This window comes from Adiantum capillus-veneris, chromosome 17 (genome assembly GCF_014529385.1).
Source record: "Adiantum capillus-veneris isolate H3 chromosome 17, ASM1452938v2, whole genome shotgun sequence".
Classification (NCBI taxonomy): domain Eukaryota; kingdom Viridiplantae; phylum Streptophyta; class Polypodiopsida; order Polypodiales; family Pteridaceae; genus Adiantum; species Adiantum capillus-veneris.
The window spans coordinates 118,394,997-118,411,712 of NC_140947.1; the positions used below are offsets into that span (position 1 = coordinate 118,394,997).

Consider the following 16,716-nt stretch of genomic DNA (forward strand, 5'->3'; position numbering starts at 1 on the left):
AGGTGGAGAGTGAGGAGCACTTTGTATGTAGATGCAGAGCATACACTGAGATCAGAGGCAGGTATGAGGCCTTATTCAGAGGACAGCCCACTCTCCGAGAGATCATGGAATCTCGAGATCAGAGACAGCTCGGACGTTTCTTACTAGAGATACAGAGCCATCGGGACACACTACTACAGTCACACAGCTACACAGACAGAGGGGAGACAGTCGTAGCTCACAGACTTCTTTCAGAGGATTTCCGCCCCTCCCTCACCAGACACTCAGAGGGGAGTGACACTCCCACAGGCGGAGGTGAACCGAGCTAGACGACGACCACGAGTCACAGGCTACAAGGGCGCGAGCTCCCACCACCGACAGATCGAGGAGATCCGAGCCCGGGAGCGCCGTGCCACTGAGGAGCGAGTGGCTCAGATGAGGGCCGACCCGACAGCTTTCATCCGGGTAGCCTTGGCACCAGACCCGCCCATGTACCACATATTACATCCCCCCATTAGTACAGGATGGAGCTAGATAGCTTGATGCATTCTCATGATTGTACTACCTTGAGCATATAGACATGCATATACCCCTAGAGATAGAGCTCCATCCCTCCTCAGATACTCCACTACCTACATTCAGTTCAGTTTTGTATCAGTTTTGTTTCATTTGTCTTTCCGATAGACGGATGACATACACACCATGTACATTTGATTTGTCTCATAGGCCGATTTCGGCCTGACATAGACGTTTAAAATCTTTCTTTCTTTCTTCTCTCTCTCTCTCTCTCTCTCTCTCTCTCTCTCTCTCTCTCTCTCTCTCTCTTGCTCCCCTCGTGCTGCTTCTGCTACTGCTGCTCCCCTCGCGCTGCTTCTGCCGCCTCCCCTCGCGCTGCTTCTGCTGCTCCCTCTCTGCGCTGCCTCTGCGCTGTTGTGCCCGCCTCCTCCTTGCCCGACTCGCTGCCCTGCCCTGCCCTGCCCTGCCCTCCCGCTCTCGCTCGCTGCCCGACTCCCCCCGCCCCGGCTCGCTGCCCTGCCCTCCCACTCCCGCTCTCTCTACCCCTGCGCTGCCGCCTCCCCTCGCGCTGCCTCTGCAACCTTGCCCCCCCCCCCCCCTCGCTCCGCCTGTAGCTTCTTCTACGCGTAGGATGTCCCCCCCCCCCCCCTTCTTCTACGCATAAGTTGTCCCCCCCCCCCCCTTCTTCTTTTACGCGTAGGATGTCCCCCCCTTCTACGCGTAGGAAGTCAATTTTTTTATTTTTTTCCCGGGACATGGCATCAGACTCACTATGTTGTATCAGCTTGGTCTCATAGGTCAATTTGGCCTTTTGAAGACGTTAATATATCATTTGATTTCGTTTTGATACTCCCCCCCCCTTCCCCCCCCCTTCTTCCCCCTCTCTCTCTCTCTCTCGTCTGCACTCTATCGCTCCCGCTCCCTTGCCATACCGCCCCACGCTCCCCCACTCGCCCAGCTACCGTGCCCGCTACTAGTGTGGGTGCACACGTACGTTTAGTGAATCCTTGGCAGACGGCGATCAAGCATGAGGAAGCTGAATGATAAAGCCGACCCCCTAGAGGATGCCATTCAAAAGTGCAAAGAGGAAATGACGGAGATCATTACCAAGATGAACCGCAATCTCTTGGGCACAATAAACATGCTCGAAGGACGCGTGTTGATCCAAGAGAGCAAGATAAGTACGCTGGAAGACCGAGTGACCACTCAAGAGGAAGAGATTGCATCGCTCAAGAAAGATCTCGCCGAAGCACGATCAAGAAACACATTGGAAGAGGGCGAACTGCAACCCTCAGTAATCGAAGAAATCAACACAATCAAGGAGCAAGTACGGGCCATCAAAGAGGGAGAAGAGCAACACAAAGAAATGACGACTTCTTGGGTGGATGTTCTTACCAAAACTCAACAGAAGGCGGATGAAGCCGAGAAATGGATCAAGGTGGCCAAGAAAGGAAAAGGCAAGGAGATAACGCCCACCTCCACACCCACTATCATTAATCAGACACTAGAGGAGGAGCAAAGGAGACGGGTGCGCGCTTTCCATGTGAGAATTTGCGATCTTAAAGACAAAGGCAATGTGGACGAAGAAGTAAAAGAACTCACAGCCATGATGGGGGTTCATGAACCGACGCACACAAGGGCATGGAGAGAGAGAGAGAGAGAGAGAGAGAGAGAGAGAGAGAGAGAGAGAGAGAGAGAGAGAGAGAGTTTGCTCGACCAACCACCTTGGAAAATAATTAGACGATTATACAACGGGAGTAGAGGTGCACCTTGATACCACCTGGGGGTCCTTAAGTACCCCCCCAACACACACACACACACACCCAAAACAGGATTTACCAGACCCACACTCATATCAAATAAAGTAAAATAAATACCTAATAGACAAAATAAATAGTGGGACCACATTGAGCATTCACTTGAAATGCACATCCTCTCTACAGCTCATAGTGGACATATGTAGGAAGACCAAGTCGATGAAGAAGCTACCATGGACACCCGAAAAGCGGCCGACTACTGGATGCACCGGATTTTCAACTACCAACTTGTCACCTAAAAAGAATGCCATCTTTAGCACCGGTAGCCTCATAAAAGGTTGAAATGTAGACCACACTAAGTCCAAGAATCCCCATTCATGAACTCTGAGCACATTAAATCCAAGATTTTACAAACTAATGAACTTTGGACACAACCTGTCCATATTCCGGCCAGCAATAATGGACTATGGGCACATCCATAGTGTTTTGTATACGTCATGTTGGTCCTTGCTAGATGCGATGTGCTTTGAATTCCGATACACAAGCTCAAACACCAATGAAATGAACTCCGACACACGGGTCCAAATCAAGTATTGGGAGCTTCAATTGCCCCCCTCTACTAGTCACGTGCCTCTCTCTGGCTGAAGCATGTTATGGCAAACACCACCTAACTATAGATTGAGATTCTCGGCCACTCTGGCTGCCACCACGTGAGCCTCATCGATCTCCTTGTCCTCATCAAGCTTGCCTTTGCCTCTGTCCTTTTTCGAAGCTCGACCCTTGCCTTGGGAGACTAAGATAGCTTCCTCCTCACTAAGAAAGATCATCGAAATCCAGCTTTTGCTTCGTGAATTGCAAGCGTAATTCCCTAGCCAGCATCTCGTACTCCTCGAGCAACTTCATAAGTACCAAGGCCGCTAGCTGAGTGCCTATCAATGCACTATCCATAGCCAAGTGTGTATCGAACATCACCATTGATGACGAGGCTTCATGGGAGGCCGAGCCTTCGTGGGAACAGCCCTTGAGGAGCTTCATCATGAAGGCTCACACCCAACAACGTCTCAAAACACTACTAGAGCACTACCCTCCAAGATGAGCCCATCTTCCCTAATACTGCCTCCAAATTCTTGCCCAAGGAGGCTCAAGGCCATTTGCATTTCAAAATGCTCGAATAGCACGCACGCCAAAGGAGCAATCTTCAATTGTGTTTCAAAACACACTTAGCACGCAATGGTTGGCCATTTGCCCGCAAAGAAATGGGCTATCTTCAGAGCCCTATATTCGAAGCATTTCAAAACGCCCTCGGTATGAGCTACCTCTGTTTTGCACAAACTGCCCCAATGGAGCCCCTTAGCCACGTGTGTTTCAAACCGCCATGGTGTCTGTTGATGGCATCTCAAGACGCAAACACAAGACTGCTCTCACACCAAGCTGCACCCGAAGGCGTCTCAAAACGCTCATCAACTCTCGTAGGAAACGACCACCGCGTTTCAAGATGCAGCTCCAAATCGTTGCAGTAGAGGCCGCCTTTTTGCCTGCATCTCTAGGTGCATAGGGTGGAAGCCAAAGAAAACCGTCGTGCAGGAGCCTACTCCTTGAGCAACAGCCGAGTCAGAAGTCCACCTTCCTTGCGTTTCAAATTGCCATTCAAACCTTCGGGCATTTCAAAACGCCATCAGAAGAGTTACAAAAAAGTCGGCAGCCTTGAGCATTTTGAAATGCGGCTGCCAGAAAGCAAAAACGCCAGACTCTTCACCTTCTTCTTTTCCTTTGTGCCACCGCTCTCCACAATCAAGGAGCACAAGGCTCTGGTATTGTGTCAATGTTGACGATGCGGAAGCGTAGAGTCACACACACACACACACGAAATGTTTTATTAAACGTCTTCAAAAGGCCAAAAACCTATGAGACCAAACCGGTACAATCCTGATGGATCTAATACAATGTCAGGGTGCAAAATAAAATGAACGGAAATAAGATAAAAGTCTAAATGGCTTCTGTCATGAATCTAAGCAGCTCAGAGTTATGTAGCACTATAAAGTGTGTGACGGTGAAGCAGTGAGTAGTACAATCTCAGTGTATGAACATCAAAATGTCCGAGGATGTCCGGCCTCGGGCATTGTCCGAGGATGTACCGCATTGGTCGCTGTAGAATCTCGTCAATGTCAACCATGGTGAGTACTCGTAGTGGGTGTCTCGCATATCGAGCTAAGGTAACACATATCCTCTGTCGTAGTCTTCGTCGATGTTGTGGGGGACCTCTCAGTTGCGGGAGTCTGGATCTCCGTAGCTTGATCAATCAACGTACCTCTGGTGTGGGTGATATCTGAGCTCTGCTAAGTGGCCTGCTCCTTTGTCTGCCCAGTAGGTGATCTAAAAAAATCTGTAATCTGCCTTTGAGACTATCTCTCTGCTGGTCTCCACAACAAGATCTCTCTGTGTCTGTGTATCTCAAGTAAAGATAACCGAAGACATCTTTGATCCTTATATCTCATGACCCTAGATAGTGGTGCAAAACCCTCTTCAAAGAGACAGTGAAATAACCCTTATATCTCGTAGTACACCGGACAGTGACATATGTCATGCAGCTCTATCTCAGGCTCCAAATGGCATAGGTGGCATATCCTGGGCACGAAGATGGATTTCTATAGAGAGCATCTTCTCCAACTGATGGAGAATACGGTGCGCTATTGGTCGGCTATGCACCTCTTCACATCAGCTTGAGGTCGAGACTGGCAGATTTAGGGGGATACTTGCAGAGGCTAGCTCTCGTGTCAGCTGAATCCAAGTCCTCTTAGTGTCAAGCTGAGACAGGTCCTGACGGATGAGCCTGGTGATCTCTGTGCGTGTAATAGACAGAGAGGATGCATCCAAAGAATACTGGAAAGGAGGAAATCTATCCATATTGAAACCGTGTAACTAAAACTGAACCAACCAACTTGGCAATGAAATAGATGATTATACAACCGGTGCAGAGGTGCACCTTTATACCACCTGGGGGTCCTTAAGTATCAGGGTTTGCCCGACCCACGCTCATGTCAAAGAAGCAAAATAAATACCTAAAAGACAATAAATAGTGGGACCACATCGGGCATTCACTTGAGATGCGTAAACTTTAACATGTGGTGGCCAAACACGGGCATTTAAGAAGGCAAAGAGGCCTTTATACGCAACATAAGTCGGAGAGGCCACTCTTGCAATGCAATTGAGAAAGCTCGTTCAAATAAAGCACTGGGTACAGGTAAAGCTCATTTGCACCATGCACTCCTCAGAGAAAAGTGAGACCTTGCTTTTTTGCAAACTAGCTGTTTTTTGTCCTTAAGTTTTGAATCGACTTTGTTTCTGTCCAAACAATCACTTTGCCCGTTTTTCGATATCTTCTGAAAATGCACAGGGTCAAGAAAACATGCTTACACAGGAAGGAGACTTTAATCACAAACTAAATACTTTGAGAGATGATATTTTTAGTTGGAGTCAAACTTACAGAGGTATAATACATAGGAGGATCCCAAAGAACAAAATACTTCCTTCCACAAGGGCTGCCATCTTCTTGCACAACTTGTATTTCTCTCAAACCAATCAATTCCTGTCAATATAAGCTTAATTCTAGAAGAAGCAATGCCCCCAAATTGTACAATAAAGCAAGAGTTTTTTCCAGCTAAATTTGAAAAGAACGTCATAGAATCCCAGATTTGAATTCATGCACTTGATTTACATACAAGTGTGGACCTTTAAGCACTCTTCTCTCCCTCTGGAAACTATGCATTAATCAAAATAACAATGTTCTTATTACTAACTTAGACATGTGACTCTCTTCTCTTTCTGATGAAGCACAGTTGCCACCAAGCTTTTCTTTCAAAATCAAATTTCCCTTCACAAACACCTTTTGAAACAACTCTACCACATCCACATAGATAAAAATTCAATGTAGGTGTTTGCAAATCAAAACCTATTAGATTAGGAGATGAGGTAGACAGAAAAAGAACACGAGACTAAAGAGAGAGAGAGACGCAAGGAGCAGGCAAGCAAGCATTGAAAACACAGTACAAGAAAATGAAGGCATATGAGTACCTCAAACTGAAGTTTCTCCTAGTGTAAATCCATTAAATCATTAGCTTTGGCTGTTTTTATTCTAAGAACAGTTACTACAGGAAAATCTTCCCTTTCTCGTAAGTTCTGTTTGTTTAGAGTCGCAAGCATAGAATGAGTGGAACAAGCCAAACTAATGCAATTCTTTGGTGTATACCAAGATTTTGTCAGATTTCTGCATCGGACTACTTTAACACAACAGACATATCTGTTCTACATCGCCTGATTCTCAACATCTTTTGCAGCCAATTGAAATCGACTTTCCCTTTTCAGCATATACCCTTGTTAAAAGATTGTGACAATGTCATATCAAAGCTACTCCATTTAGATAAATGATCCCCCTTCTCCACAGGAAATAGAGCATGTCAACTAAAGTCATGTTTACCGTTATATCCATGGCTCTCATGCCCAATATATTCTGTGGTCATACATAATGCTAACGCCATTCCTGCACAAAGTCTCTCGCACCTCAGCATCTGCATGACTTTCACATAAAGCTGGCAAGAAAATCTATTTGAATACCAAGTCTACAACTGGAACGAAAATGCACCACGCAACAATTCTACAAAGCATGCTAAGTAATTACAAGCATTTACTTGACTCTCCCTCAGGCAAGGCCAAAACAATAACCTCACAGCATCCTCGCATGCATAATCCCCACTCTAAATTTAAATGGGAAAAATTTGCAGCATCAATTTACAAACATTCTCTCCATTGTCTATGCCGAAAGAAGTGGAACCTATTTCAGCTGAACGGTATAATAGCCAGCCCACCATATCAAGACCTCAACGCTTAAGATGTCAAAAATGGTTTTATGAATGAGCATGCACAGTTTCAGCATACATAATCTGGGCTTTAAGTCTAGGTAGCTAGAACCAATTAGCTTGGTCCCATTCACCCTAATGAAGGGTCCTCTTCCGCAAATAAACAAGAAAACAAAAATGTTGTTAATTAAGTTCATTAAGTTCCCCATCCATTTGAATGAAAATACAGTGGTACAAAAATTACTCACACCCACAGTGATATAAGATCAATTAATTTATAATAAGGCACATGCCAAAAATGAATGTACACTCTGCAGTACAGCTGAAAAACTCAGAACTCCCAACTAGGATCTCTTCGTTAGGCAGAATCAAAATCCCCAAACAATCTGCCACAAGCACTTTATAGGCCCTACTATATACTTAACACCAGACCATATGAGGTTTTTCTTTAATAAATTAAAATCGATTGTTTGCCAGGCAAGAATATACCATAGCATGCTCACGAGGATTTGCTACAGTCGCACTGCTAACTATGAAGGTAGGATTTGTCCTGTACACTGCAACAAAAATTAAGCCTTAACCTACTTGTGATTCCTATTTTCCTTCAAACCAAAAAAACAGAGCTTAACCATACAATGATGGCACAAACGACGTAGCCGCCTCAAAATGACACTGGTGTGACAACCAAAGGCTCCTCTGTAAGCATGTGCTTCATCAACAACAACATAGCTGCATAAAAGAACATAATGTTGAAATAACACAATCAAAGGAGAGGTAGCCTGTCAAAACCAAAAATTTAGGAGGGTTTAGTGCGTAGAATGCTAAAAGAAGTGTGTGCACTAGAGCTTTAAATGCCAACAAATATACAATCATATACCGTGTCATGAGCACAGCAAGAGGAATCAGAGGAATCTCATCTCTATCAGAACTGCATGAAGATACAACAATATCCTCAAGAGCCTTCTCAGGCTCTAGAGCAATAGGTGGTATAGCTGTTGAAGAAGAGGAAGCCTCAAGAGAACAATCCTAAGGAGTAGGATCCCTTTGTCTATAAACCTGTAAGACCCGAGGAGCCTCTGTCTGCACCTCCTCCTCCTCCAGGCTCTCTCTGCCTTTGATCTTCCAGTCCCTATAGATACCTGAATCTGTCCTCCTGGACATCTTCCTGCTGTCTCTACTCTGGACCCTCAACTCTACAAGTGCATCCAGCTACCACACCCCCTACATACAAAAAAGTGTCATGGCAGCCCAATAAAAAACACTCTCCGATGAAAATCGCCTCCATGTATCATGGAGAGAGAGATGAACCGAGGAAGATTTTTAGGATAGAGGGGTGAAGAATCTGACGGGGATTGCGGAAGCAAATGGTCATACCCAAACAAGACACAATGGGAATAAGTAAGAAATGGGCTACCCTCAAGAGAGCAAGCCCTTTGTTAAAGCATGGCGGATCAGGCAAGAGTGAACGTACTCTCAAGCTTCAATTTGAGAGTGAAGAAGAGAAAGTAACATTCACTAAGAAGAGGGTGATACTACGAGGCTTCCCCAAAGCCCCATCTGTGTGGATGATGACTTCACAAAGCTTCAAGTGGAACATAGGAAAGCTTGCATATCCCAATTCATGTAAGCCCAGAAAGAGGGCAAAACGGCCTTTTACAGAGATGGAAGGGTTTTATTGATGAAAGACCGGTCACATAGGGATTCGCAGTCTATGAGAAACAACTATAGATGGAAGTATGGAATTTCAATTGTGCTGTGTTTAGATCCAGGACTTGGAGACAGAGACATTCTTTTTCTCACGGAGACGCATCTGAGCCAAGAGAGAGGACTGCACCAAGTGGACGGATATCATTGAGAGCCGGCATTTAGAGAGAGTACGTGCCGCACAATGACACTAGAGGGTCAGGAGGAGTGGCAATTTTATTCAAGCAGGAGCTACATCCACACATCGCCGTGGCAAGGGACGAGAGGTCACGCTTTATGTGGGTCAAGATTGCTGCATGGAGTCAGTATTCTTATGCAACGATGCGCTACTTTGCACCACAGCATTCCAGATTCTCACACACACATATTAACAGCAGTACCTCAGGTTTGAAAGCAAGCGTTCAAACTGTTTGTGTGATGGCAATATGGAAACGTGTAGCATATCGGGATTGGTAATGAGCTGTTGGAAAGCACAGAAGAAAAATTAATATGCATAGTCAACAAGAAATGACAAAGTTGAAACTTTACTGAAAGGAAAAATGATAATAAATGTGGGACCCTCACAAGCCTTGCATGATCTCGAAGGTGTACTCGTTGGTGTTGAGGAGTATCACCATCATAAACTCCTAAACAGACAGGAATATTTGACCCACTTGTCATTTCAAGCAGTGCCCTGTACTGATCCTGGGCCAGTGCCTACATACACAAAAACAGTTAACAAAAGACTTCCATGAAAGGCAATGACAGGCAGAAAATTCCAGCATAACACTTCAGTGTGAGCCATACCTTCGTTGGAAAGAGGTACAATGCACAGGAGTCTGTGTTGGAAGATAACTCCTCTAAAACAGGTACATTGTAACAGACTGACTTACCACTAGCAGTGGATGTGGCAATAATAACGCTCTGCCTGGAAAGCGCAGCATTTATGGCCTCTGCCTGGCAACAAGGACTCATATTGAATATACACTTGGCCTTGATTGAATGCCCATTAATAAGCTTATATCTCAAACTTAAACATATCTGACCTGATGCTTGTAAAATCTTGTGATATCCAATTTCTTTAGAGCAGCTGCTGTAGAGTACGATAGTGCAGTTGCAAGTTCGCCGTACCTTGCTTCTCTTTTCTCAATGACCTCACAATGCACTATCTGCAACGGGTACAACCAGCATCAGAACCTTGTCCAGAAGATTCCTTCTCTTCTAAAACTGAAAAATTCAGATATAGAGCTACTGTAGTACTTGTCCAAGAGAACCCAGTCCTTCCCTTAGATGGTCAACCATCTCTTCAGCTGAATAATCAAAAGTGTCCTACAAATGCACGTAAGAGGTTTAAAAAGTTGTGTAGGAGAGCACACTCTTAAGAGATTGTTATTCGGGAAAATGAACTGGACCATGCACCGGGCTAACTTCTTATGATGTCGCGGCGGCCTGGGTAGAGGCATGGTCTGCTTGCTGTTGGGTTCAAGGTTTGAAGCTGATCTGGCTACAAAGTGTAATATCTCCTTCACAGTATAATCCATCACCTCACCTTTCTGCTTTTGCTGCAGTTTTCAAAAACAAAAAACAATTGAATTAGTGTTTTAAAAAATGAAACTAACATTTTCTATATGAAATTTCAAGATTATCAATGGTTATACAAAACAATATTGATGAAGTCATGAAACAATACAGAATGAAAAAATAAACAATTCGATTGGTTCTATAAAATGCAAAAGTAAACAAATCACATTACGATGAAAGATGACAGCACCATGGTCAACAAAATCATCACCACAAACTGACAAGCAAAGACCGAGGAAGATCAAGTTTCAAACCTTTATATTTAAACATATAAATACGACGCTATTTTTCTTAGAAAGCTAAGATTTAAGGGTTGCATACTTGCTGTGAAAAGTGATCATGAAGATACCAGATTATACTTGAGAATACTTACAGTCCACACTAGTTAACAATCTTGCAAAAGTCTTACCTTCAGATATTCATCCTGAAATTCTTCTATTAACGTTGTAAGTGCTGTTTTGAAAGCACTCAAGCGCCTTTGCATGGAGTTTTTTATTACAGTGTCAGTTATCTGCTTTACACCTAACAGAAGCATACAAAGAACATTAACAGAACAGGAGAATGCTACATCTTCTGAGACAAGCACTTGAATACATAACAGCAACAAATAAGCAAGAGCAGACCTGGTCTTGGCAGAAGATCAGCTGGACCAATTCCCTTTTGGAGTGTGAGAGGCATAACCTGATGCAAAGATCGTGGCACTGCATCATGTGGAAGTTTTGTAGGGTCCAATAAGTCAATGTTGAAGGATTCGGCCTCTCCTTCGCCAGCACGGAAACTAATCTGGACAAGCTGCCCATTCCATGACAGTACACACAAAAGGCTATCAGAAAAATTTCGAGCAATAACACTAAGCTAAAAATTTGATCTGATCAAAAAATTAACTCAACCTTTGGGAATAAAACAGCAAGTGTCTCTATATCCTCAATCTTCAAATTTTCTCCAGATACTCCACAAAGCTGCTGCACTGCTGTTTTCATGTTCTGCCATGTCCCCTGCATGTGCTGCTTTTGTAGAAAGCCATAAATCAAATTCAGGGCCTTGAATATTTCATAGTATCTTGCTAGAACTGCAGGACAGGACCACATCTTCCTCATAGGTCTTTTCTTTTTCATGGATCCCGCTATAGAAGACTCTTCAGGATTGATGTCTGTGTCTGTTGTAACATGACTGTTCAGATTTGAGCACACCTTCTCAATGGAAGGTCTTTTTTTGAGTCTCACTTCCATAGGTCTACCTAAATGTCCAACATCAGAGGTGCTAAACTCCCTTGCTTCAAATTGTCCATCAAAGCCTGGATCCAAACCATCGAGAGAAACCGAAGCTTTCCATTCACAAAGGTCAGCCGCAATTTCATTCCAAACAGAGTCTTCAACATTCAGCACAGTATGGTGTGAACCCTTTTCAGCTTCCTTGCTTACGGGTAGATCACAAACACCATAGGGCTCTTCCAGAGTCCTACTATCATTACTTGAAAGGCCTTCACTGGAAACTTCTCCACCACTACTAAAACTTTCACACCCTCCGATACTGGAACCACTTTGACAGAGATTTGCAGCAGACTGTTTTTCCCTTGAGTAGGGCATAAGCACCATAAAATCGCCACCTTGCATAGAAAGAGACTCTATTGACTTGCTAACACCAAGCTTTATTCCCTGATCAATTCAAAGAAAGAAGAGCAAAAGTCATCCAAAGAGGCCAAGCTCTAAATTGCATGTAAACTGTGGAGATTACAGTCTCAACAACCAAACTGTCCCTGGAGTTCATATGGTCAATAACCGCATATAGAAGAAGCCATGTCACATGCAACTCGGAAATTGGAGTTTGAAGTCTCAGCAACTATAGTGTCCATGGAGTTGTCAATGTCAACAACCACACATAAAAGCCCTGTCACATGCAACTAGAAACATCGAAAGTCTTAAAACTGTGCTCGTGCCTTTCAAAACATTCACTATAAAGATTGCTGCCAAAGGGCTGAGCAGTACCCTTACCTTGCTTACTTGACTACCCAATTTAAAAAGGACTTATCCGGTCCTCTCGCCATTCAAGTCCCATTCTTCTTGATAAGTCTCATCTCCAATCCAAGAAAGTTATGAAGCAAGCTGAGATCTATCATCTCAAACTCCTTAACCAAGGTCTCCTTAGTATTGTGGATGTGCTCAACATGGCTACCCATAATCACAAGATCGTCCGCATAGAGAATAATAAGAGTCACCAATCCTCCCTCACTAAATATATACAAATTTGGGTCTGCAGACGAACGACAAAAGGAGTCCCGTAGGAAGAAAGACTCTATCGTTTGATACCACGCTCAAGAGGCTTGTTTCAAGCCTTCCACAACCTGCAAACCATGCCACTGAAATCTGGATCCAACAACCTGGAGGCTGCTCCACATACACCTCCTCCTCTAAGTCGCCGTTGAGAAAAACCAAGACAACATCCATCTGATAAATGGGGCCACACAAACAAGACAACAAGGGCAAAAACCGTCCGAATGGTCACCATACTCGCAATCGGTGCAAAGGTCTCGTCGTACCCCACACCATGTCTTTGAAAGAAGCCCCTTGCAACAAGTTGTGCTTTGTGCTTATCCAAAGAGCCATCAGATTTTTACTTGGTCTTGTACACCCATTTGACACCAATCACCTTCCGCTTGGCAGGCCGCGGAACCAACTCCCAAGTGTTGTTCTTCTTGATGGAATCAAGCTCTTTTTGCATGGCCAACTTCCACTTTGGTTGTGAAAGTGCTTTCTCGATTGTCAAAGAGTCTCTGTCCTTGATCATGCAGTGTAACAGGCTTGGACACCCCAAGTCAAGAATCTGGCACGACACACGAGAGAGAATTACTTTCAAATACTTCACACTTAAATCACAGTTCTATTGAGTCGACACTGCCCGGTGTAGTTCCGTGCCCAAAGAGATTGGCCCCAAAGACTGGCGCCCCTTTCGGTATTTCTTTTAGTATTAATGCTTGAGCAAAGTACAGTGCCCGCGGGTCCTCTCTACTCGAAGGCTCGCCAGCACTTCAGAGCCAGAGAGTGGCCCAGGGTCTTATTTAAAGGCCCTTGGCCATGGAAAAGCAGTTACATGAAAAGCTTTCAAACTCAAAAGCAAGGGCTCCCAAAAGCTGGCGCTTAATTCAGCCAGTGCAAAATCCGGAAATCCGTATGCTGCCACATCAGCACAACCAGCGCAGAATCCAAAAATCCGTACGGCTTGTCAACACAATTTGTCGAGATCCGTACAGCCAACGCTCTCTCTTTTTTTTTATTAATTCTAATGTCTCCAGGGCCCAAGGTCCTGTCGGCAGGTACCCATAAGTTGGGACAACTTATCACTTAAAGTCTCTTCCCTTTGGGCATGCCACATCATCAGTTTGTGACATAGCCTCCTTTTGACAGAATTGTAATCGCCCTCGATTACGCCTACAAAAACAGACAGGCCATAAACCAATTCAGTAGACATTGACTCTAGGTACCGACGCACTAGACAACACAAATCTAGCACTTGCACAAAGACGACTCGGTCAATGAAAATTCAAATCACATCCAAATCAATCACATAAACATTCATTCCAAATCTAAGACCGTGATTCCTGGCAACGTATTTAGCAATCGCATCTAGATCCACACTGAACCTCAGTGATGTCGGATTAGCTAATTCTTATTGCGATCATGTCTATAGATTCTCAAGACAGAAATACTGCAATCATTTCGTCTTTCAATCCTGCACTCAAACAAAATCATATGAGAGAGTACACATCAATCAGATTCAAGTTCGAGAATTCCCATTTCCAATTTCCTTATTCATAAAGTCATACAACACAATACTATCAGCACAGCAGTATCCATAAGGAAATCGGTGACTTTATTCCGTCTAGGTAACGTGTGACGAAGGAGCGGAGTGGCTCCCCTCTCGTCCAGTCCCGTCTACACCAAATTCAACCTTATTGATCTGCGGGATCTTTCGGAATAGATGTAGCTAAGCTGAAAGCCTCAAGATAAAGTTCCAATATCGGAGGAGTATCTGCTAGGTCCTCCTCCTCCATCCACTTCGCATCTACTGCCGGATAGTTCTTGAATTTCACTAAGAACCACCGAATCACTTTACCTTTCACTTTCCTTTCTTTATGGGCCAGTATCTGTTATGAAACGAGTATCTCCTCACTCTCTTATATTTTAGGTTGAAGTCAGGAATCGAACACAACACACGAGAGAATCACTTAAAATACTTGACAACTTTAAAACTTGAGTCGACACGGCTCGGCAAAGTTTCATGAGAGGTATTGGCCCCAAAACCTAGCGCCCCTTTCGGTATTTCTTTATTATATTAATGCTTGAGAAAAGTACAACTCCAAAAGGGGTCCTCTGCTCTCAGACTCCGCGTCCAGATGCTCTGAAGAGTGAGGCCCCTAATGGTCCTTTTATTCTTACAAGGGATACCAAAAGCAAAGCCCCAAAAGCAAAGCCCCAAAAGCAATTGGTTCTTAAAGCAATGATCCCAAAAGCAGCTAGATCCAAAAGCTTCCACAAAAAGCATCAACGCAAAAAGCGGAATTCCGTACAATCTGCCACGTCAACAGCCTGTCAGCGGGATATGCGGAGGTCCGTACTACTGCCATGTGCACCTGTCTCAACACAAAATCTGGGTGTTGTCGTACAAGTTGCCACGTCATCATCTGTTTGTACATCCTCTGCTCTCAGGTGGTCATGCCACGTCATCATTTTGTGACACATTGTGAATCTTCCAAGTGTCTAGCAACTTGAGTCTAAAGAATACATCATTTATCTTTTCTTGAATATGGAAAGGGCCATCATACCTCGTGCTTAGCTTTGGAAAAAGACGCTCCTTTCCCTTTCGTTTCCTTAGGCGTGCCTTCTCAAAACGTAGTAGCACCCAGTCATCCTCCTTCAACTTCAAGTCGCGTCGATGTTTATCTGCTCCCTTCTTATGCCGTGCTTGAGACTTTTCGAGAGGCTCGCGAACCTTGGCAAAAGCAGTGTCCAAATCCCTCGTGTACCGATCTGCTTAAAAAATCTTGTCCTTGGTGCTTAGAAATGGAGGGACCTTCTTAGCACCTTCGATTGCCTCAAATGGCGCCTTCCCCGTCGAAGAGTGAACCGTGTTATTGTAGGCAAATTCCACCAAAGGCAAATACTTGTCCCATTAAGTCTTGTGATCCAAAATGAAAGAATTCAATAAATCCAAAACCACTAAATTGGCTATCTCAAATTGCCCATCTGTCTGCGGGTGAATTGATGATGAGAACTGCACCCGCGTGCCAATGTTCTCTCAAATTTCTCTCCAAAACAAACTCGTGAATCGGGGATCTCTGTCCGAAACTATCGTCTTAGACATGCCATGTAACCAAAAAATCTGTGCAATGAATAGTCTCGCCAAATGATTAGGCTTGACCGTCAACTTTACTTGAATAAAGTGAGCTTGCTTGCTAAATCTGTGAATGATTGTCCAAATGCCATCGTGTCCACTTTAGTCTTGGGAAGATCAAAGATGAAGTCCATAACAATGCTTTCCCAAGGGCGGGAGGGAATGGGTAAAGGCTGTGCACACTGATGACATCATACAAAGGCTTCAAATCAACCCATCCAATTTGCAAACTCGTGGGTGACCTTTCAAGCCACTTTAGGAGTCCATTAACTAACTCTAGGTGAGTCCACACCCTATAGTATGACCCCCATGGGTACCCACACCCTTGAGTACCTTTTCCACATGCTAACACATGGTTCTATGCCACATGCATCCCAATAGGATAGAGGAGCTACACACCAACATAGGACAAAGCCCACAATTCCCAACATGTCACTCATACTCAAAAAGTGGATTGGGTTATGGAGTGCTTGAATGTCAAATTGCATTACTAGAAATTATCCACATAGCCACTACATGTTCGCTTGCAAATCGTTCAAAGTATCTCGACGGCTTACTTTCAGTTCTATTTGCCATTGTTGCATTGGCCTTGCCGTTGTCTCGCTTCCCTTATGTCAGATATTTTGTCTCATCCTAGCAAACACATGCTCACAAAAAAGGCCAGCATTTGATGTCGATTGAGAAACTTTGCACTCCTAAGCGCTTTGGTGGTCTCAATATCTTGGACTTGCACTGGCATCTTCTTGATAGAAAAGCCACGCTCTTGTGCAACAAACTCAACCTTGAGCACTTATGCTTGCCTACTTGTGCCAGTATGTTGTTACTTCCTCCTTTCGTCATTGGCAACCATCTCTCTGAGAGGTCGTGTTTGGCAAGATGGAAGGACACATTCTTCGATGCCCTTTTACTGCCAATTTGATTTTGCTTGGGAAGGTGTTACAATTCATTTATCATGGCAT

At 44.3% G+C, this 16,716-nt stretch overlaps 1 protein-coding gene across 1 annotated transcript in view; it reads right to left on the reverse strand.

The window, feature by feature from the left end:
• The window catches only part of LOC147437958 (UBQ, helicase-c and DEAD-like helicase domain-containing protein), a 136,426-nt gene that overhangs the window by 87,885 nt on the left and 31,825 nt on the right, over positions 1–16,716 (reverse strand). Inside the window, exons 2-14 of the mRNA XM_086487349.1 lie at positions 11,260–12,024; positions 10,993–11,161; positions 10,779–10,891; positions 10,201–10,350; positions 10,049–10,117; positions 9,835–9,957; positions 9,596–9,745; positions 9,374–9,505; positions 9,190–9,269; positions 7,740–7,834; positions 7,595–7,662; positions 5,737–5,838; positions 5,538–5,632 (exon numbers count right to left, since the gene is read on the reverse strand). Coding sequence (XP_086343475.1) covers positions 5,538–5,632; positions 5,737–5,838; positions 7,595–7,662; positions 7,740–7,834; positions 9,190–9,269; positions 9,374–9,505; positions 9,596–9,745; positions 9,835–9,957; positions 10,049–10,117; positions 10,201–10,350; positions 10,779–10,891; positions 10,993–11,161; positions 11,260–12,024 — 2,111 coding nt within the window. The remainder of the gene's footprint in view (positions 1–5,537; positions 5,633–5,736; positions 5,839–7,594; positions 7,663–7,739; positions 7,835–9,189; positions 9,270–9,373; positions 9,506–9,595; positions 9,746–9,834; positions 9,958–10,048; positions 10,118–10,200; positions 10,351–10,778; positions 10,892–10,992; positions 11,162–11,259; positions 12,025–16,716) is intronic.